This window comes from Microcaecilia unicolor, chromosome 2 (assembly GCF_901765095.1).
Source record: "Microcaecilia unicolor chromosome 2, aMicUni1.1, whole genome shotgun sequence".
Taxonomy (NCBI): Eukaryota; Metazoa; Chordata; class Amphibia; order Gymnophiona; family Siphonopidae; genus Microcaecilia; species Microcaecilia unicolor.
The window spans coordinates 498424833-498447941 of NC_044032.1; the positions used below are offsets into that span (position 1 = coordinate 498424833).

General features: G+C 45.5%; 1 protein-coding gene across 3 annotated transcripts in view; it reads left to right on the forward strand.

Moving 5' to 3' along the window:
• Positions 1-23109, forward strand: part of AFAP1 (actin filament associated protein 1) — a 388894-nt gene that overhangs the window by 218716 nt on the left and 147069 nt on the right. For all 3 annotated transcript variants that reach the window (XM_030191154.1, XM_030191156.1, XM_030191155.1), the window contains exon 6: positions 11204-11312. In XM_030191154.1, the coding sequence (XP_030047014.1) occupies positions 11204-11312 (109 nt within the window). The remainder of the gene's footprint in view (positions 1-11203; positions 11313-23109) is intronic.

Sequence of the window (23109 nt, forward strand, 5' to 3'; positions counted from 1 at the left end):
ATTTATACCAGCTCTATGGCTGGTGTAAGTTATCATTCTGAAAATATAGGAGTGTTTTTGAACTATTCCACTAGTATTCTATAAAGGAAGGTAGGTGCCTAATTTTCTTTATAGAATAGGCTCCAAATAGGTGCTTTCTTGGTGCCTAAAATAGGTGCTGCTTTATAACATTACCCTCTAAAATGTGTAAAATCAAGAAAAGCAAAAGGCATGGATTCAGAAATGCTTTCCAAGACGATTGTGTGAAGGTGGGTGTGATGAGATTGTGTTTGGAGAGACTGGAAAATATGGGTGTGTATAAGAACATAACATTAGCCATACTGGGTTAGACTGATGGTCCGTCTTCCCAGTATCTTTCTAACAGTAGTGGCCAGTCCAGATCTGAAGTACCTGGCACAAACTCAGGGGTCATTTTACAAAGATGTGCTGAAAAATGGCTTGTGGTAGCGCGCCTGTAAAAAAAAGGCCTTTTTTTTGCCGAAAATGGACGTGCAGCAAAATGAAAATTGTCGTGCGTCCATTTTGGGTATGGGACCTTATCGCCAGCCATTGACCTAACGGTAAAGACTCACGCGGTAACCAGGCGGTAATGACCTACGTTCTCCAAATGCCACTTGGCACGTGTCCATTATGCGCGCCCAAAAATAAAAAAATATTTTTCGGAGGGACGCCAAAAATGAAATTACCGCAAGACCCACATGGTAGTCGGGTGGTAACTCCATTTTGGCACGTGTTGGGCGTGCATAGACGTTTACGTAGCTTATTAAAATGGCCACTCAAATAGTAGCAACGTGGACTTCCCCCATGTCTTTTTCAATAGCAGATTATAAACGTTTCTTCCAGGAACTTATCCAAACCTTTTTTAAGACCCAAATACCAGAGCTTAACTATTTTTGTGTGAAAAAGTATGTCCTCCTACTTGTTAAAAAAAAATATTTCCATGTACATTCATTGAGTGTACATTTGAAAGTATAAACAATTGATTCACATTTACCTGTTGTATGCCTCTCAGGATTTTGTAGCCCTTTATCATATCCCCCCCTCAGCGGTCTCTTTTCCAAGCTGAAGAGCCCTAACCTCTGAAGCATTTCCTCATATGAGAGGAGTTCCATCCCCTTTGTCATTTTGGTTGCCCTTCTTTGAACCATTTCTAATTCCGCTGTATCTTTTTTTGAGATACAACAACCAGAATTGAACACAATACGCAAGGTGAGGTCGCACCATGGAGCGATACAGAGGCATTATAATATTCACGGTCGTGTTTTGTATCCCTCTCCTAATAATTCCTAGCATCCTGTTTGCTTTTTTGGCCACCGCCACACACTGGGCAGAAGATTTCAGCATATTGTCTACAATCACACCTAGATCTTTTTATTGAGTGCTGACTCCTAAGGTGGACCCTAACATCAGGTAACTGTGATTCTGATTATTCTTCCTAATGTGCATCAATTTGCATTTGTCCACATTATATTTCATCTGCCATTTGCCCAGTGTTCCAGTTTCCTAAGGTCTTCCTGCAATTTTTCACAATCCTCATGTGTTTTGAGAACTTGGAATAGTTTTGTGTCATCTGCAGATTTAATCACCTCACTGTTTTCCAGATCATTTATAAATATGTTAAATAGCACCAATTCCAGTACAGTTCACTGCGGCACTCCAATATTTACCTTCCTCCATTGAGAAAAATGGCCATTTAACCCTACCCTCTGTTTTCTGTCCACTAATCAGTTCCTAACTACCTCCTATCCCATGACTTTTTAATTTTCTCAGGAGTCTCTCATAAGGAACTTTTTCAAAAGCTTTCTGAAAATCCAAATACACTACATCAACCGGCTCACCTTTATCCACATGTTTATTCTTGCCTTCAAATAAATGAAACAAATTGTTGAGGCAAGACTTCCCTTGACTAAACACCTTCTGACTCTGTCCCATTAAACCAGGTTTGTTTACGTGTTCCACAATTTTATTCTTTATAATAGTTTGCACTATTTTCCCCAGCACTGAAGTCAGGCTTACCGGTCTGTAATCTCCCGGATCACCCCTGGAACCTTTTTTAAAAATTGGCATTACATTGGCCACCATCGAATTTTCAGATACTACAGATGATTTTAATGACAGGTTACAGTTCACTAACAAAAAAAAAAAAAAGATCTAATACACCAATAACAAAAATAGAGAATAAGTCATACTGGTGCATAAAAGGAAATACAGGAATGTACAAAATGCTGTCAAAAATTGCTATCAAGGATTATCAAAATTAGGGAAGAAAAGACCACATCTGACACCACATACAATGACTGTTCAATGATATTATCAGGTGATAGTTTGGCAAGGTCTCCAGAAGAAGCTACCTGCAAAACAGGTCCCCATTGGGACCTTAGCCAGTTTGTTGAAGAGCACTTACGTCTTATAATGAGAGCATACAGCACATAGCTGTTCATGGATTGGATGGTATCATTATCTTAATTTATCTTCACTCACAGTGAAATCAGCGTCCAAAGCTAAGTTTTTAAAAAAATATATATTTATTGTTGGTAATTCCATAGGTGATAAATAAAAATTGTGGTTTTGTTGGAGCTATCATATTATTGAGGTAGATTTTTGGACCCATGATTACTTTTTAACCGTGTATATTGCCTAGTGGCATCATTTAATTGGGTGCCTTGATATTGTTGGCAGTGGTCTTTATGAGGTCTTTTCCCTCCCTTTTTTCATTTAAAAGCTGCTTTATCTCCTTTAAAAAAGTTAGCGCCAGCAGCCTGGTTCCATCCTGGTTAAGGTTGAGTCCATCCTTTCAGAACAGGCTCCCCCTTCCCCAGAATGTTGTCCATTTCTAACAAATCCAAGTCCCTCATCCTTACACCATCGTCTCAACCACGCATTGAGACTGCAGAGCTCTGCCTTCTTCTTGGGTCCTGCGTGTGGAACAGAGAGCATTTCCAAAAATGCTACCCTGGAGGATCTGGATTTCACTTTTCTTCCTAAGAGCCTACATTTGGCTTCCAGAGCCTTCCTTCCATATTCTCCTATGTCATTGGCACCCACATGTACGAAGACAGCAGGCTCCTCCCCAGCACTATCTAAAATCTTATCTAAGTGACATGTGAGGTCCACCGCCTTCACACTAGGCAGGCAAATGACCCGGCAATCCTTATGTCCACTAGCCACCCAGCTATCTACATGCCTAATGACCAAATCACCAACTACAGCAGTTGTCCTAACCCTTTCCTCCTGGACAGAAGCTCCTGGAGACACATCTTCAAGGCAAAAAGGATACACGTGTATGGGGGAAGTTTGAATTCTACCTTAAAATTGAAGACTGTTGCTTTTTCTGAAATTGCAGTGTATACAGATTTTGGAGAGAACTGAAATCTTTAATTTTCTTAACCTACAATCTTTCTTGAAGTGGAACAAGTGTGTGCAACTATAGTAATGATGCTGTGCTTGAGGGAGAATATAGTTTAAAATCCATTACAGGGGGAAGAATTATTATTGGTTCCTTTTTCTCTGATTTAGAAAACTTTTTTTTTTTTTTTTTAATAAACAGTGTTTTTACAGAAAAATAAAGGTTGGTTCTGAGGCTGTTCCTAAATGATCTGCAGACCACTGCAGCCTCTGTGGGAATTGTCCCTTTTTTTCCCTTTGTATTATCCATAAGTGAACCATAAAACTTCCTGGCATGGATTATATTTTCTGAAACTTGATAAAATTAGAATTTCAGGAATGATGACATCCCAGAAATTTCTTTCCCATCAGTTTTCTTACTCTGGAGCAAACTTTAGTTGTGATAGCACTTTTCGATGAGGTTTCAGCTCAAGGGATGTTATTGTGGGATGTCAAATTATACAAGTATTGTTTTCAAGGAGAACAGAAGGGCTACATGTACAGCTGTTCTGAGGTGGTCTTCAGACTGCCTCTATGTCAGACTTGTGAGTTCTTGTACCAAGTAGAGCGCTGCTGAGCCCGGTACTCAGACCAAGTTCTGCTTGGCGGCTGGACAACCTCGGGTTTCACCTGTGCTGACCGCTGTTCCCCAGAGGTTTAGCCCCTAGGTGCGGGTGGCGTGCAGGACTTACGGGACGGAGCTGGAAGCGGGGTGATGAATTTATCAGCCAGGCAGGCAGCAGGTCAAGAGAGTAATACAGGTACAAGCAGCAGGCAGGCGGCAGGCAATAGAGTAATCCAGGTACAGGCGGCAGGCAAGAGAGTAATCCAGTTACAGGCGAAAGTCAGTAGGCAGGCGGCAGGCAAGAGAGTAATCCAGGTACAGGCAAGTCAGTAGGCAGGCGGCAGGCAAGAGAGTAAACCAGGTACAGGCGAAACTCAGTAGGCAGGCGGCAGGCAGAAGGGTAATCCAGGTACAGGCAAAGTCAGCAATGAGGGACCAGTAGATAAGAAGCAGACTATAGAGTTAGACGGCTGAGGGGAGATATGATAGAAGTGTATAAAATAATGAGTGGAATGGATCGGGTGGATGTGAAGCGACTGTTCACGCTATCCAAAAATACTAGGACTAGAGGGCATGAGTTGAAGCTACAGTGTGGTAAATTTAAAACGAATCGGAGAAAATTTTTCTTCACCCAACGTGTAATTAGACTCTGGAATTCGTTGCCGGAGAACATGGTACGGGCGGTTAGCTTGACGGAGTTTAAAAAGGGGTTAGATAGATTCCTAAAGGACAAGTCCATAGACCGCTATTAAATGGACTTGGAAAAATTCCGCATTTTTAGGTATAACTTGTCTGGAATGTTTTTACGTTTGGGGAGCGTGCCAGGTGCCCTTGACCTGGATTGGCCACTGTCGGTGACAGGATGCTGGGCTAGATGGACCTTTGGTCTTTCCCAGTATGGCACTACTTATGTACTTATGTACTTATGTACCAAAGTAGAAGCCGAAGCGTGGAGTCCAGGGAGAGCTCATTTGATAAAGTGCTGGCATCTGACATCAGCAGGGAGAAGGGACACAGCCATAGGACAAGAGCAGGGGAAGGAGGAACCGGAAGACCAATAGGAGAGAAGCAAGGGAAGCCAGGCAGAGGAAGAGCAGACCTAGGTGGGTGGAAGCAAAGCAATCAAGAAACCTTGAAGCCAGGCAGAGAGAGAGAGAGAGAGAGAGCAGAAACAGATGCATGGAAGCAAAGCAATTATGGAGCCTGCAACCACTGCTCTCTGAACAAACCCAGAGAAGACTACACACACATGGCTCAGGCAGTGCCAGTCAAGTGTGCGTGTCGACGGGATCCCACACAGGCCGAGGATGCCGCTTGTGTTGAGGTAGGGGACATGATACTCTTATCAATTTTGGACCCATCCTGCTTTCTCCTATAAAATTTGTATTACCATTTATACCAAAACACAGTATATCAAGTTTAATAATGGTTCATGTTCAGCTTTATTTAATATACCTCAAATTGTCAGAAAAATCTAAGCAGTTTACAAAATGTTAACCTAAAAACAGACACTGAGGAAAAATGGGAAAACCACACTTGGAAACTAGGTTACAATTGTTTATATAATATGGAAGGAGATAAAATTAACTTCTCTCAGGTGTCAGGACCCGGCAGTGGCCCTCAGCGGCCCTTGTTGGTAGGGTGAGTCTTTTTTGTGGCTTTGGTTTGATGTTCTTTCTGTCCCTTTTCCTCAAATCTCCCTTGGTGTCTACATCTGGTGAACTTGTGCAGTGTGTTTAGAGGGCCATTTGAGGAAAAGAAACTGTCACTCCCAGAAGTTATTTCTTTTTCTGATATGCTGACTTCAGCAGGGAGTTTGGCCTACTGATGTGCAACTGGTAGATCTGTGGAGGGTAGTTTGGCACATAGACTCTTTTCTTCAGAGATCGGTAGATAAGCTTTCTATGTTTTCCGAGGAAATTGCAGCATTTTGGGAGAACATGATTCCAGATTGGTCAAGATTGAACATTTGGCAACTAAACGACTCACAGATGTGGTTACTACAAGAGCTTGGTTCTGTTCAAATAACGCAATCTAGTCTTTCATCATCAGGCAGAAGTTTTGATTATGAAGTATTTCCTTGAAATGTTCTATTACTGAGTCTATAGCTATTTCTAAACTTCTATTTACCTGTTAAGAAGATTACAAGGGGGGGGGGGGGAATGGGATGTTTTAAACCCCCATGATACCCTAGGCACCTCTGCTCTAATAGAATCCATGTTTGACAACATTTCAAACAAACCTACTGCTCTTCTGGTGACATTTCTTTCAGAAGATGATAGAGAGCTTTGGAAACCTTTTTTTTGCCCCTCAGAATAAGCCTATTCCTTTTTGTGGCCAGTGCTTGTTTATTTTTCCTGATGTTGATAGAGTCACTCAATTACAATGGAAAGCTCTTCTGCAGCTTAGGCCTTGAGTCCTGGCAGCAAGAGCAACATTCTTCCTTAAATTCCCATGTGTCTGATTTATTTACAAGGAACCAGATATGTGTTTGTAGAGCCTTTACAATTAGAGGCTTTTTTGACTGAGAAGAAATTTTAGGGTAAAGCTGTTTATATTTCCTGATTTTTTTTTATTCTTGGGGGGTGTTAGATTGGAGTTATTATGTGATTGAGTTGGCAGCAGTAGTTTTGAAGTTTTCCTAGATTTGATTCTCTCTTCTCCTCCATATAATGTTGGCTAGAAATGTTAGCTTTCGGCTGTAACCTTGGACATTCAGTTTATGGGTATGGTTTTATTGTAGTATTATATACTTTTTTATATACTATTATGTGATGTATATTGAAAATTTGCTAAAAATGTTTTCAGTGCTTTCTCTGGGTAGTATCTGAAGTACATTATGTATATATAGTTCTAAAAATATAATGATTTATTGAAGCATGGCAAATGCAGTGGACAAAGGCATAACTAGCAATGTTTTCTGAACAGTAGATTTATTGCAAACTTTGGGGCTCTTTTGATTGAGCGGGGCTAATCTTAGACCATTTGTGAAATATAGAACCATATATAGTCTCTGAATTAGTTGTTAAGTCACTGATGATGTCACCCACCAGTGTCTGGTTTGAAAGGCTGTATTCTCCCTCTTTTGCCTGCACGCTGGAAACTGCTCTCCCGATATACAAAGGAACTGGCAGACAAAGGAGTTGGAGCAGGTGCAGAACTCTGTAAGCACAGTTGGTATTTTGTGGGTTTTGAAAGGCTCACAATTTCCACCACAAGTGTACTAGTTAAAGTGTGATATGGATTTGGTCACTTTCTCTACAGTCCACTGCACTGACCACTAGCCTACTTCTGGGACCAGCTTGCTACTGTAATAGGAATGACCATAATATCTGAAGCTGTCACAGAGTCTGGTATGTACTGTCACTGTCACATCTTTGGGGTCAGTAACCACTGGGGGATTAAGAGGATGCTGTGCCTTAATCCCTCCAGTGGTCAGCTGCTCAGTTAGTGAACCTTTTTATGACATAGTTGTGATTGAAACAGGTCCAGATAAAAACATTCCAATTTTTGCCACAGACATTTTTATCTTGTTCCATTATCCTGGGAAAACACCCAACCCTCTCCCCCCCACACACACAATATGTTCCTTTGCGATTTAGACGAACTGCAGAGAAAACTATCTCAAATCTGAGTTTTGAAAATTGCAACGTTTTCCCCATGAAAAATGTCCATCTGGTGCTTTGTGCCGCTTTTGAGACATTTTTCTCTTTTGAAAATGAGCGCCATGGAGAAGCATAATCAAAGGGGACACCCAGGTTTTGCTGAGGATGTCCTCGCAAAATGTCCCGGTGGACTTCCATCTTTCGTTTCGATAATACGGTTGGGGACGCCCAAATCGTGAAATTTAGGTCGTCTTTAGAGATGGTCGTCCTTAGACTTGGTTGTTTCTGATTTTCGGCGATAATGGAAACTAAGGACGTCCATCTCAGAAACAACCAAATGCAAGCCCTTTGGTCGTGGGAGGAGCCAGCATTCGTAGTGCACTGATCCCCCTGACATGCCAGAGCACCCTAGGGGGCACTGCAGTGGACTTCAGAAAAAGCTCCCAGGTACATAGCTCCCTTACCTTTGTACTGAGCCCCCCAACCCCCCACCCCAAAACCCACTGTACACCAATACCATAGCCCTTACAGGTGAAGGGGGCACCTAGATGTGGGTACAGTGGGTTTCTGGTGGGTTTTGGAGGGCTCACATTTACCACCACAAGTGTAACAGGTAGGAGGGGGGATGGGCCTGGGTCCGCCTGCCTGAAGTGCACTGCACCCACTAACACTGCTCCAGGGAACTGTATACTGCTGTGATGGACCTGAGTATGACATTTGAGGCTGGCACAAAATATTTTTAAAGATGTTTTTTTGAGGGTGGGAGGGGGTTAGTGACCACTGGGGAAGTAAGGGGAGGTGATCCTTGATTCCCTCCGGTGGTCGTCTGGTCAGGCGGGCACCTTTTTGTTCCTTGGTCGTAAGAAAAACAGGACCAGGTAAAGTCGTCCAAGTGTTCGTCAGAGTCGCTGTTTTTTTTTTTTCATTATGGGTCGAGGACGCCCATGTGTTAGGCACGCCAAAGTCCTGCCTTTGCTACGCCTCTGACACGCCCCCGTGAACTTTGGTCGTCCCCGCGATGGAAAGCAGTTGGGGCCGCCCAAAATCGGCTTTCGATTATGCCAATTTGGGCGACCCTGTGAGAAGGGCGCCCATCTTCCGATTTGTGTCGAAAGATGGGCATCCTCTTTCGAAACTAAGCCTGATAGGCTCCTATATGTCTTTGAAAAATACAAGAAGTAAATTGATAGAAACTGTGGCTAGATGGAAACTGTGCACATTTACACATGTTTGAGAGCAGGTTTAAATATTAGCATGTAAATCGTTGCTCTGCCCAAACTCCACCTCAGAACACGCCTACACGTGGGTTACATAAAAGTATGCACCTTCTTTTCACAGTGCATACTTCTACACACATAACCCCTGGGATTTTTTTACGGTCAAACAAGTTTATTGAATATAAAAGCTCTGGTACAGAAGAATTAAACATGTTCCAACACTTACGAATACAATCCCCAATCCTCTCACCTCCCTCCTCCATTACCCCCCCCCCCCCCCGGAACCCCTTTCCTCCCTAAAACAACCCTGATATATAAATTCCAGGGGTCCTTGGCTCTTATGGCCCCCTGGTCCACGAACACTCAGATCTTCTTCCCCTGTACCAACCCACACACACACACAAAGCATTAACACTAATGTGGAGCATCTCCTGTATTACATCGCAATCCAGCCTGGAAGTTCCTGAGATATTTTTATGAAAGCCCTTCTTTGCGTGCAAAAAGACTTTTATTAAAGTTACTCTCAAAATAGGTTTTTATTTGAACTCTATGCATAGGATCCCCGTTAGAAAATGAGAAGATTTTAGTAGACTTCCTAGTACAAGATATATTATGTTTCACATAATAAAGTTAAACTGATGTGGGTTTTTGGTTTATAGTTTACTTAACTTGATATACTGCTTAAAATCTAAAATACATTATCTGAATGAAAAGCAATGCCATAAACTAATAAGAAAAGGATATTTTGTTAAAATTGTAATTTTTTTGGGACTTGGCTTTTTCAAAAGTAACTAAAATGCAGTTGGTTGAACTGCTTTTTGAAAAGCTGCAGCTGTGCCTTTCATAAAGAATGAGTGTATTTTGGACAGGTCTAAGGCCTGTGCAATAAAATTTGTAACAAAAACGTTTTAGGCTGTGAGTCTGTAAAATATTTATGTGCATGTTAAAACAGGACTTAGGAACTGTACAATAAAATTTGTACAAAACAAATAATGGCAACAGCTTGTTAAAAAAAAATGAATAGGCATGTAAAAACATCACATAGGGCCCTGTTTACTGGGCCCTGTTTACTAGGCCACGCTTGAGTCGGGTTAGTGTTTTTAGCGCACGCTAACTATGTAACAGGGGCGTAGGCAGACTTCGGCGGGAGAGGGGTCCAGAGCCCCCGCCGCCACCACCACCACCAACTTTGACCCCCCCGCCACCAACCCGCCGTCGCCGTCAGCTACCTTTGCTGGCGGGGGACCCCAACCCCCGCCAACCGAAGTCCTCTTCTTCCGGCGCAAGACTTTGTTCTGTTTCTGTGAGTCTGACGTCAGACTCACAGAAACAGAACGAAGCCTTGTGCTGGACTCATGATTCCTAAGGGAAATGTTCCTCCTGAAGAAGGAGTGTTCGAAATGCGCATGGAGGAACAAAAGAGAGAAGGTGTGAAGAGTTAGAAGGTGCTTAAAGTCTGGAAACCGTATGTAAATTCCAGGAAGCCCTTGACAAACTGCATTGATTCACTCTGCTGAACTAACACTACTCCAAGAAGAGTGCTGGAGAGACTTTGTTGTGAACATTGTGCTCCTGCTTGATGTGATTTAGAAGATTTTTATGATTTATAAGGACTATAATTTGAACCTTTAAGGACAATATCTAAGACACAAGTGGAAGATTTGAAATTGAGGAAACAACAATTGGGGAGCATGTACACAGATTGTGGATATATAGAAATGTGCCCACACAAGGTTTATGTGAATGGGTGGTGAAGTGAAGGGTGTGACTGGGCAAGTTCCGGAACTTACACAGCATAAGTGGTTTTATGTGATATATGTATTGTAATAAAAGAAATTAAATATTTTAAAGGAAGAACGTTTTTTGTGATATAGTTTTGGGATCTGTTCTTCTAGTTTAAATATTTATCCCCAGTAATATATATACGGGACAATATATAAGACACTGGCTTCCAGGATGAGGGCTTCCCCTGCTTCCCCTGCCTCTTATTTTCTGGAGGAGGACATCCGTGCTCTTTAAACTCCAGGAGGAGCGGGCAGAACCGGAGGACCACTCTCCCTCTGCTGTTTGTTTGATCTCTTAGGGGATCCTGCTCAGGCATGTTTGCTTTGGGCTTCACATCCTTCCCAAGGTTAGCACTGTGCACAATAAAAGTTTTATCTGAAGCAGGTATTTAAATATTTTGGTGATATCAAGCTTATAAATAGCGGGTGGAGGAGAACATAGTACTCTGTTTACTCTGCACATGTTAAAGCTTCACCTGTTTATGATGTTTTTATTTACATGCACATAGACTCTAATTTGAAGTTCCCTTTCAGCTGCTTTAAGGGCATGAGAAGACCTTAATGGCATAGGCCTCCATAGTTTGCTTACTTTCCTTTGCGTTTTTGTCAGAGTTTTGCTATCCTTAAGATTCTTCTCTGTTTGTTTAGCCACCAGATAACGGGCCTCCACCACTGCCAACATCATCCCTCCCCGAAGGTTATTATGAAGAGGCTGTGCCACTCAGTCCTGGCAAAGCACCTGAATACATCACATCCAGTGAGTGCTCGAATCACCTGCTTTCTTTCTGTCTACATTTATTTATTTATACATTCATGCCTATATATGTACATGTGAAGGTATGATACTTCAGAGAATGACAAAATATGCTTCCAAACAACCAATAATTTTCTATTAATTTACAGGTCAATATTCAAAGTGATTTAACTAGCCAGAATTGACTCCTGGCTGGTTAAATTGCCTGTTCGGGGCTGACTGCTAATTTTCAGCAGCACTTAATCGGTTAGTGCTGCTGTAAATTAGTATGGCTGGCGCCAGCACTTGGCCAGTTAAGTGCCAATATTCAGCACTTAATGAGCCAAATCACTGCATAAATAGGACTGCATAAAAGTCCGATCTTTGGGGCCCTTTTACAAAGCAGCAGTAGAGGTACCAGCACTTTGTTGCACCCCCAATCCGGCACTACTGCCAGCTCATCACGGGAGCTGATGGTAGTACCACCCCCACCGCTCACCATTTCCGGTGTGCTGAAAATGATCTTTTATTTTTTTTTCTACCAGTTACTGCTGCGTTAGCACGGGAGCCCCTACCGCTCCCCCCCAGGAAATGGCAGCACAGCAACTATATACTTACCACACAGCCATTTCCGTTTTTTTCACAAAAACCCTGCTGCAGTAAAAGGGGCCTCAACGTGTGGCAGATCCACACACTGAAGACACTGCAGGACCTCTTCTACCGCAGTGTAGTAATAGGGTCCCTTTATATGGTAACCTGTCGCCGGTTAAGTGCGAAATATTGCACTCAACCAGCTATGCGTTAGCTGGCTCCGCAAACCCAGAAATTCAATGCCGAAGTCCAGACATGATCCGGCATTGAATTTCCAGTTTTAACACCGGCAGTGGTCAGCAAAATGCTGAGCACCACCTGCTGAATATCGGGCCCTATACTTGTGTGCTGTACCACTCCAGTCTCCAGAGTTGTTCAAGGCAGCTTACAGCAGGGCTTCCAAGAGACACAGCCGGGCCCGGGGCAGGACTTGACTGCCACATGCACCCCCAATGCCCCCGGGTCCTGGCAGTACATAGGAGCAGGAGAGGACAGACCCAGAAGCAGGCAGGAAGAAGCTTGCTGGGCCCAAGCCTGGGCCCCCTCTTGGAAGCCATGCCTGGGCAATTTTGCCCCCACCACCTCCCCCTCTCAGCGGCCCTGGCTTACAGCAATAAATTAAAATATTATTGAACACATTACTCCCGTTTCAGTATGTCTTTACATCATTTGAGGTGACAAAAGGAAGGTAACATTAAAAAGATCCAACCAGTACCAAATTGAACTGCTCCCAATCTAGTCCAATAATTTGATGAATCCTACTTCTAGTCAACTCCACACTGTGACCCAGCACACTTCACTCTATCACAGGGGTGTACAGCTTTGATTGTCAAGCTCTGTATCAGAGGCGTAGCCAGACAACAGATTTTGGGTGGGCCTAGGGAAGAAGTGGGTGGGCACCAATTGTTCTTCCTCCTCCCTCCCCCCTCAACCACCACCCAAAAAATATCTCAGCTGGTGGGAAAATGCTTCTTTCCACCTTGGCAGTCTGCAGCAGGCATGCGCTGAAAACTGAACATAAGCAAGTGCCGCTATCATGGAGAGTAGCGTTTTCGTTACCATCTGGAGGAAGTCTTCAGCTGGCCGAGCTTGGGATCCCACAGCTACCACTAAACGTGTGCTACTGTTGGGTGGGCCTGAGCCCTAAGTGGGTGGGCCCCGGCCCACCCAGGCCCACCTGTGGCTACGCCACTGCTCTGTATCCCCATCAGGTTGTTAGGCTTTCCACAATAAATATGCATGACATGTATTTCACATAGTGAAGACAGTTCACGCATATTCAATGTAAAAAAAATGTTGAAAAGCCAACTAGGTTCTGCCCTTGAGGACAAAGTGCCTCATGAAAGACTCCTGAGGAAACTGGAGAGTCATGGGATTGGAGGTAGGGTATTACTATGGATTAAGAGCTGGTTGAAAGATAGGAAGCAAAGAGTAGGGTTGAATGGTCAGTATTCTCAGTGGAGAAGAGTAGTTAGTGGGGTCCCGCAGGGGTCTGTGTTGGGACCGCTGCTTTTTAACATATTTATAAATGACCTAGAGATGGGAGTAACTAGTGAGATAATTAAATTCGCAGATGACACAAAATTATTCAAGGTCGTCAAGTCGCAGGAGGAGTGTGAAAGATTACAGGAGGACCTTGTGAGACTGGGGGATTGGGCGTCCAAGTGGCAGATGAAGTTCAGTGTTGACAAGTGCAAAGTGATGCATGTGGGTAAGAGGAACCCGAATTACAGCTATGTCATGTAAGGTTCCGCGTTAGGAGTTACGGACCTAGAAAGGGATCTGGGAGTCATCGTGGATAAGACGTTAAAAATGTCTTCCCAGTGTGCTGCCGTGGCTAAGAAAGCACACAGAATGTTGAGTATTATTAGGAAAGGGATGGAAAACAAACACGAGGATGTTATAATGCTGTTGTATCGCTCCATGGTGCGACCGCATCTCGAGTATTGTGTCCAATTCTGGTCACCACATCTCAAAAAAGATATAAAGGAATTAGAAAAGGTGCAGAGATGGGCGATGAAAATGATAAAGGGAATGGAACGACTTCCCTATGAGGAAAGGCTGAGAAGGTTAGGGCTCTTCAGCTTGGAGAAAAGGCGGCTGAGGGGTGATATGATAGAAGTCTACAAGATAATGAGCGGAGTAGAGCGGACAGATGTGAAGCGTTTGTTTACACTTTCAAACAACAACAAAACCAGGGGACACAAGATGAAGCTAGAATAAGGTAGATTTAAATCAAATAGGAGAAAGTTTTTCTTTACTCAGCGTGTAGTTAGACTCTGGAACTCATTGCAGGAGAATGTAGTGACAGCAGCTGGCCTTACGGAATTTAAAGGGGGTTTGGACAGATTCCTGAGGGAAAAGTCCATTGAACAAAGTTTTTCTTTACTCAGCATGTAGTTAGACTCTGGAACTCATTGCCGGAGAATGTAGTGACAGCAGCTGGCCTTGCGGAATTTAAAGGGGGTTTGGACAGATTCCTGAGGGAAAAGTCCATTGAACATTATTAATTTTTCTTTTTTTTTTTGGGGGGGGGGGGGGGTTGCCGGGTTCTTGAAGCCTGGATTGGCTGCTGTTGTGGAACCTTGCATCACGTGGCTATAGTTTAGGTTCCTGTTTCCCACATCACTTTGCACTTGCTTACATTAAACGTCATCTGCCATTTGGATGCCCAGTCTCATAAGGTCCTCTTGTAATTTTTCACAATCCTCTTGTGATTTAACAACTTTGAATAACTTTGTTTCGTCAGCAAATTTAATTACGTCACTAGTTACTCCCATCTATATATCATTTATAAATACGTTAAAAAGCAGCGGTCCGAGCACAGACACCTGCGGAACCCCACTATCTACCCTTCTCCTTTGAGAATGCTAACCATTTAATCCTACTTTCTGTTTTCTATCTTTTAACCAGTTTTTAATCCACAATAGGACACTACCTCCTATCCCATGACTCTCCAGTTTCTTCTGGAGTCTTTCATGAGATACTTTGTCAAATGCCTTTTGAAAAGCCAGATACCCAATATCAACTGGCTCACCTTTATCCATGTTTGTTCACCCCTTCAAAGAAACGTGATAGATTGGCAAGACAAGATTTCACCTTCACTAAATCCATTTTAGCTTTGTCTCATTAATCCGTGCTTTTGAATATGCTCTGTAATTTTGTTTTTTTTATAATAGTGTCTGTCATTTTGCCTGGCACTAACGTGAGGCTCACCGGTCTTTAATTTCCTGGATCACCCTCCAATCTTCTGGTACCATGCTTGATTTTAAAGATAAATTACATATTACTAACAATAGTTCTGCAAGTTCATTTTTCAATTCTGTCAGTACTCTGGGATGAATGCCATCAGGTCCAGGTGATTTGCTACTCTTTGATTTGTAAAATTGCATCATTACATCTTCCAGGTTTATAGATATTTCATTTAGTTTCTCTGAATACCATTTCTGGCACCGATATCTCTCCCAAATCTTCCTCGGTGAAGACCGAACAAAAGGAATTAATCTCTCCGCTATGGCTTTGTCTTCCCTGATTGCCCCTTTTACCGCTTGGTCAGCTAGCGGTCCAACTGATTGTTTTTTTTTTTTTTTGCCTTCTTGCTTTTAATATACCTAAAAAAAAAAGTTTTTACTATGTGTTTTTGCCTCCAATGCAATTTTTTTTCAAAGTCACTCTTTGCCTTCCTCATCCTTCACCTCACTTTTTAACCATGCTGGCTGTCGCTTGGCCTTCCTTCTTCCTTTTTTAATACATGGACTATAACTGGCCTGGGCTTCCAGAATGGTATTTTGAACAGCATCCATGCCTGATGTAAATTTTTTACCTTCGCAGCTGCTCTTCAGAGTTTTTTTTTCACTGTTCTCATTTTATCATAGTCTTCTTTTGCTTTTTTCCATTATGGTAGAAAAATGTCTAAGTTTTGGGAACACTGAAAACATACCCCCTTATGATTTGGACACATTGCATACAAACAGCATAGAAAACCATCTTAAAAATGGGTTTCAAAAATTGCGATTTGGATATTTTGGCAAGAAAAATCTATCTGCCACTTTGTGCCACTTTTTGAGTACAGATGTGATATTTTGATGAACTCCTAAATGGAGAACAAGATCCTAGGAGTGATCTCAGTGTCGCTGAACAGTTTTGAGAAGACTGTGGAAATGATCTTAGGAAAGCTTTGGTGCACAAGGAGAAATAAAGAAAGTGATAGTACCTCTGAAGAAATTCATGAATTCACCACAAAAGCGCTATGTCCAAAATTGGATAGCAGAGAATGAGATCCTCAGCAGCATGCATCCCTCTTCTATGGGCAATGTTTTTGTTTAAACAGCAGAAAGGAAGGAGGGAAGGGGTTTGTCTTGCCCCAGCTATTTTTTTTTGTTAAATTTAGACATTCTACTATAGCACTTAAGTAGAGGAGTGTGGTAGCCGTGTTAGTCCACTCTTAAGGTTATCAATAGAAATCAAACAAAATAAAACATGGAAAAGAAAATAAGATGATACCTTTTTTATTGGACATAACTTAATACATTTCTTGATTAGCTTTCGAAGGTTGCCCTTCTTCCTCAGATCGGAAATAAGCAAATGTGCTAGCTGACAGTGTATATAAGTGAAAACATTCAAGCATTACTATGACAGTCTGACAGGGTGGGAGGAGGGGGGTGGGTAGGAAGTATGCATGGGGACATCAAAGCATATCATTGATAATCTAACAGGGTGGGTGTGGATAGGTGAGGGGAGGGTGATCAACAGAGACATCCAGCTTTATGGTTTATAATGGGCTAGGAACCCCAGATCCTTGTTAAGTCCTTTCTGTTGGGTGTTAAAATATTCAATCATTCTGAAAATATTCAATCATTCTGACTTCAAAGGTCTTACGTTCTTGTATGGTTTTAAAGTTACCTTTGAGGATTCTCACTGTGAAGTCACTGGTACAGTGTCCTGGTCCTGTAAAATGTTGACCAACAGGCGTGGGAACCCTGCTGGCACCAGTATTGTTCATATGATGTCTATGTAAATTGAATCTTGTCTTAAGCATCTGGCCTGTTTCTCCAATATAGCATCCTTCGTTACATTTTTTACACTGAATGATATATACCACATTGGAAGATGAGCAAGTGAAAGATCCCTTTATGTTGAATATCTTTCCTTTGTGGATGACTTTGGGGTCCTGTGAAATATTTTGGCATAGTTTGCAACTGGATAAATTACAGGGAAGTGTGCCCTTCTGTTCCTTTTCAGTCTGTGAAGGAAGTTTACTTCTGATTAGCTTGTGTTTTAAATTGGGTGGCTGTCGGAAGGCCAGTACTGGTGGGGATGGGAATATCTCTTTCAGTAATTCATCCTCCTGGAGTATAGGTTGTAGATCTCTTATGATTTTCCTCAGTTTTTCTAGCTCTGGATTGTATGTCACTACAAGCGGGATTCTGTCTGTGGATTTTTTCTTTTTGTACTGTAGCAGATTCTCCCTGGGTGTTTTGAGGGAGGAGGCAATATTCTTGGAGATTATTTTGGGGTTGTAGCCCTTCTGTTTGAAGGATTCAGTCAGGGTTTTAAGGTGTCTGTCTCTGTCCCCTGGGTCAGAGCAGATACGGTGGTATCTTGTGGCTTGGCTGTAAATGATGGATCTTTTTGTATGTGAAGGATGGAAGCTGGAGTTGTGGAGGTAGCTTCATCTGTCTGTGAGTTTCTATAGCACTTAAATTTGGTCAACTAAGCTGGGCAGCTTGTTCTGAAAATCAGTTCCAACCGCCTCCCTCAACAATTTGACCATTGGCTACTTTGTGAAATTTAAGTGGATAAACTCAGCTAGTTACTCCTAGCCAATTTTCAAAGGCTAGCCAGCTAGATTCCTGTGAATTCTGGCCTCTTAAACAACCAATCCTAGAAATAATATTTGAGTGACAGGCTATCAGCAACCACGTCTGACACATTTTCTGTGATTCAGATTAATGAAATCCATATCAGTTCCATATCATCAAGCTGATCAATCCATAGACTGATGGGTTGTGTCCATCTACCAGCAGGTGGAGATAGAGAGCAAACTTTTGCCTCCCTATATGTGGTCATGTGCTGCCGGAAACTCCTCAGTATGTTCTCTATCTCAGCAGGTGGTGGTCACACACAGCAGCAGCTCTGGCTAGGCCTCCAAGCCTAATTTTTAGGTTTTGTTGAGTGCCTGGGGTTGAGGGCTCTTTTGAGCAAGTGCAAACTTGGTGGTGCCAGGTCCCTCCTTTTCTCCCCCCTCCCGCTGGCTCCGTTAAAAAAAAAAAAAAAAAAAAAAATTTTGAACGTCCTTAAAGGCGTTTATTTCGACGTTTATTTAAGCGTCTATTGCAGCTACTCACTGGGACACCAGGTCGTTACAGCTCGGAGCGGACAGCAGGTAATTTTTACCTTTTTATAGCGGGCAGGGGGTTCCCCGATTCTTCTCCTCGTGGCATATGGCGTCGGAGGGCGAGGGCGCAAAGGGTCGCTCCCCGGATCGCTGGAGCGCTTCTAGAGGGGATGCGGGGGTCTTCAAGCCTGATTCGCCCTTGTTGGGTGACAGTTTCGTGACCGATGTATGTCCCGGTCCTTCCTCCGGCGTGGCGGTTTTTCCCGCCATAAACGCCCATCCCCCGCTCCTCGCCTCCGCCATCTTGGCCGGCCACGCGGCTCGGACGGCTTCTTCTTGGGCCGCCCTTGAGGTTGGAGACATTAATGCCATGAACGCCCTTAATTTGGGCGACGGCACAAAAGCGGCTAAAGTTAAGAGCCGTTCTTCCCGCGCGGCTCCTTCGCGGAGTGTCGCGCCGGACGCCATCTTGGATGCGCAGCATGTCTCTCCCCCGCTCTTGCGAGCGCCGGTTGAGGGTGCGTCTAGGGCTGTTGCCCAGGCTGCGGAAGTGCACAGTCTGGGGGGTTTCTCCCCCGAGTTTGTTTTGCTGCTGCATCAGGCCTTCCTCATGCACAACGCTGCCCCTGCTCCCTCGTCTGGTAAAGAGGTTGAGGTTCCCAGAGGTAAACGTCCTCGGGTTGATTCCCAGGCCTTGGAGGAATTTGTCTCCTCCGATGTAGATGAGGGCAGCGTGTCTGAGGTCTCCCAACGGTCCTTTGCGGATTCCTTGGAGGAGACGGATCCCCGCTCGGTTGGAGCGGATGACCCCTCTGCAGCGCGGCTTTTTAGCCCAGAGGATTTGCCCAACCTGTTGCTACAGGCCATGGACACTTTGAAGATTTCCTCTCCGGAGGACGTCTCTCCCTCAGCCCCTGTTGGCTCTGCCATTATGCTGGGGACGAAGCGCCCGCCTAGAACCTTCCACGTGCATGATGCTATGCACACCTTAATTTCGGCTCAATGGGATGTCCCAGAAGCGAGCCTTAAAGTGGCTAGGGCTATGTCCCGCCTCTATCCTTTGGCTGTGAGTGAATGTGAGGCCTATCTGTGGCCTACCGTGGATTCTTTAATCACTGCGGTGACTAAGAAAACGGCGTTGCCGGTGGAAGGTGGCACGGCCCTAAAGGACGCCCAAGACAGAAGATTGGAGGCGGCCTTAAGGTCGTCCTACGAGGCTACTGCTTTAAATTTGCAGGCCTCGGTTTGCGGTTCCTATGTGGCCAGGGCGTGCCTGACTATGGTGCGGCGGGCTTCCCCCTCGGATTCTTCCTTGAGGGATGATTGGCCGGCCCTGGAATCGGGCTTGGCCTATTTGGCAGACTTGCTGTATGATGTCTTGAGAGCCTCAGCTAAAGGCATGGCTCAGACAATCTCTGCGCGGCGGTGGCTTTGGCTGAAGCATTGGTCTGCTGACCACGCCTCTAAATCCCGCCTGGCTAGATTGCCTTTTAAAGGCAAGCTGCTCTTTGGGGTCGAGCTGGACATAATCGTGACCGATCTCGGCACGTCTAAGGGCAAGAAGTTACCAGAGGTCAGGGCTCGAGCTAGTGCTCGCCCCGGTACCTCCAGAGGACGGTTTCAGGAAGCCCGTCGGTACCGCCCGGGCAGGTCGGGCTCTTCTGCCTCCTCTTCCTTTAAGAGGACCTTCTCCCCCAAGCAGCGTTCCTTTCGCAGAGACCGCCGTCCCGGAGGTGCTCCCTCCGGTCCTCCCCCAGGGTCTCGTACCCAATGACGGGGTCTTGGTCCACGCCCCAGTGCAGATTGGAGGACGGCTGTCCTCGTTTCTGGGCGAGTGGACCACAATAACTTCAGACGCTTGGGTGCTGGAAGTCATCAGAGACGGCTACAAGCTAGAGTTCTGCCGACCCTTAAGAGACGGGTTTGTACTCTCTCCCTGCAAGTCTCCGGTCAAAGCTGTGGCAGTGCAGCAGACCTTGGACAATCTCATCCGCCTGGGGGCGGTCGTTCCGGTGCCAGAAAATCAGCTTGGCAAGGGACGTTACTCCATTTACTTTGTGGTACCAAAGAAAGGAGGTTCTGTCCGGCCTATCCTCGACCTCAAGGGGGTCAATCGGGCCTTGAAAGTTCGGCACTTTCGCATGGAGACTCTCCGCTCTGTTATAGCGGCAGTGAAGGCAGGGGAGTATCTGGCATCCTTGGACATCAAGGAAGCGTACTTGCATATTCCCATCTGGCCTCCTCATCAACGCTTCCTGCGTTTTGCAGTACTGGGCCGACACTTCCAGTTCAGAGCCCTCCCATTCGGGTTGGCTACTGCTCCGCGGACCTTCTCCAAAGTAATGGTGGTCATCGCGGCCTTCCTGAGGAAGGAAGGAGTACAAGTCCATCCTTATCTGGACGACTGGTTGATCCGAGCCCCCTCTTATGCAGAGTGCGGCAAAGCTGTGAACCGGGTGGTTGCTCTTTTGAGCTCCCTGGGATGGATCATCAACTGGGAGAAAAGCCAGCTGCGCCCCACTCAGTCCCTGGAGTATCTGGGAGTTCGATTCGACACCCAAGTGGGCAGAGTGTTCCTGCCAGACAATCGGATTGTCAAGCTTCAGGCTCAGGTGAACCAGTTCCTAGTAGCCTCTCCTCTTCGGGCTTGGGACTATGTGCAGCTGTTGGGCTCTATGACGGCCACGATGGAAGTAGTGCCCTGGGCCAGGGCTCATATGAGACCACTTCAACACTCTCTGCTGCAGCGCTGGACTCCGATGTCGGAGGATTATGCTGTGCGACTTCCCTTGGACCCAGCAGTGCGCAAGGCGCTGAGCTGGTGGATGCAGACAGACAAGTTGTCTGCGGGAATGCCTCTGGTGACCCCAGAGTGGATTGTCGTCACGACGGACGCCTCTTTGTCGGGCTGGGGAGCCCACTGCTTGGGAAGGACAGCGCAGGGGCTCTGGTCTCCTGCAGAGGCAAAGTGGTCTATCAACCTCCTGGAACTCAGAGCCATTCGGTTGGCGCTTTTGGAGTTCATCCCGGTACTGGTGTGGAAGCCTGTACGGGTCCTGTCGGACAATGCCACGGCTGTGGCCTATGTCAACCGCCAGGGAGGTACCAAGAGCGCCCCTCTAGCCAAGGAGGCTATGAATCTATGCCAGTGGGCGGAAGCGAACCTGGAGCAGCTTTCAGCGGCCCACATTGCCGGAGTCATGAATGTCAAGGCGGACTTTCTCAGTCGCCATACCTTGGAGCCCGGAGAGTGGCAGCTATCTGCTCAGGCGTTCTTGGACATCACGAAGCGCTGGGGCCAGCCGAGCCTAGATCTGATGGCGTCATCGGCCAATTGCCAAGTGCCGCGCTTCTTCAGCAGAGGACGGGACCCTCGATCCCTGGGAGTAGATGCTCTTCTCCAACAGTGGCCGACACAAGAGCTTCTCTATGTGTTCCCGCCCTGGCCCATGTTGGGCAGGGTGCTAGACCGGGTGGCAAAGCATCCCGGCAGGGTAATCCTGGTGGGTCCGGATTGGCCCAGACGTCCCTGGTATGCGGACTTGATCAGGCTCTCAGTCGACGATCCTCTGCGACTGCCAGTGGAGCAGGGCCTGTTACATCAGGGTCCCGTGGTGATGGAGGATCCCTCCCCCTTTGGTCTTACGGCCTGGCTATTGAGCGGCAGCGTCTGAGGAAGAAGGGCTTCTCAGACAAGGTCATCGCCACTATGCTGAGAGCGAGGAAGCGCTCTACTTCTACTGCTTACGCCAGGGTTTGGCGTATCTTTGCAGCGTGGTGTGAAGCAGGCTCACTTTCTCCCTTCACTGCTCCAATTTCTTCAGTGTTGGCGTTCCTGCAAGAAGGTCTAGAGAAAGGCCTGTCGCTCAGTTCCCTTAAAGTCCAGGTAGCGGCTCTGGCTTGCTTCAGGGGCCGCCTGAAGGGTGTTTCCCTGGCTTCGCAGCTAGATGTGGTGCGCTTTCTCAAGGGAGTTAATCACCTGCGCCCTCCTCTGCACTCAGTGGTGCCTGCGTGGAATCTCAACCTGGTGCTAAGAGCATTGCAGAAGCCGCCTTTTGAACCCTTGTCGAGGGCATCTCTGAAAGACCTGACGTTGAAAGCAGTCTTTTTGGTGGCTATCACTTCAGCCAGAAGAGTTTCCGAGCTCCAGGCGCTCTCTTGTCGAGAGCCTTTTCTGCAGTTCACTGAGGCAGGAGTGACTATTCGCACAGTGCCTTCCTTCCTGCCCAAGATTGTTTCTCGATTCCATGTGAATCAGCAGCTCTGTCTCCCTTCCTTTCGTAGGGAGGACTACCCAGAGGAGTACTCTGCTCTTAAATATCTGGATGTGAGGCGAGTCATCATCAAATACTTGGAAGTGACCAATGATTTCCGGAAGTCAGATCATCTGTTTGTCCTGTGTGCAGGTCCTCGTAAGGGTCTGCAGGCTGCTAAGCCTACAGTGGCAAGATGGGTCAAGGAAGCCATTGCAGCAGCTTATGTGGCCGCGGGGAAGGTGCCGCCTATCCAGCTGAAGGCTCACTCCACAAGAGCTCAGGCGGCCTCGATGGCAGAGGCCGGATCCATCTCCTTGGAAGAGATATGCAAGGCGGCAACTTGGGCTTTGGCTCATACATTCTCCAAGCATTACCGTTTGACTGTGGCTGCACGGGCGGAGGCCCGGTTTGGAGCTTCAGTGTTGAGGTCAGGGATTTCAATGTCCCGCCCTGGGTGAGTACTGCTTCGGTACATCCCACCAGTCTATGGATTGATCAGCTTGATGATATGGAAGGTAAAATTATGTATAATCATACCTGATAATTTTCTTTCCATTAATCATAGCTGATCAATCCATAGCCCCTCCCAGATATCTGTACTGTTTTTATTCTGGTTGCATTTCAGGTTCAAGTTTAG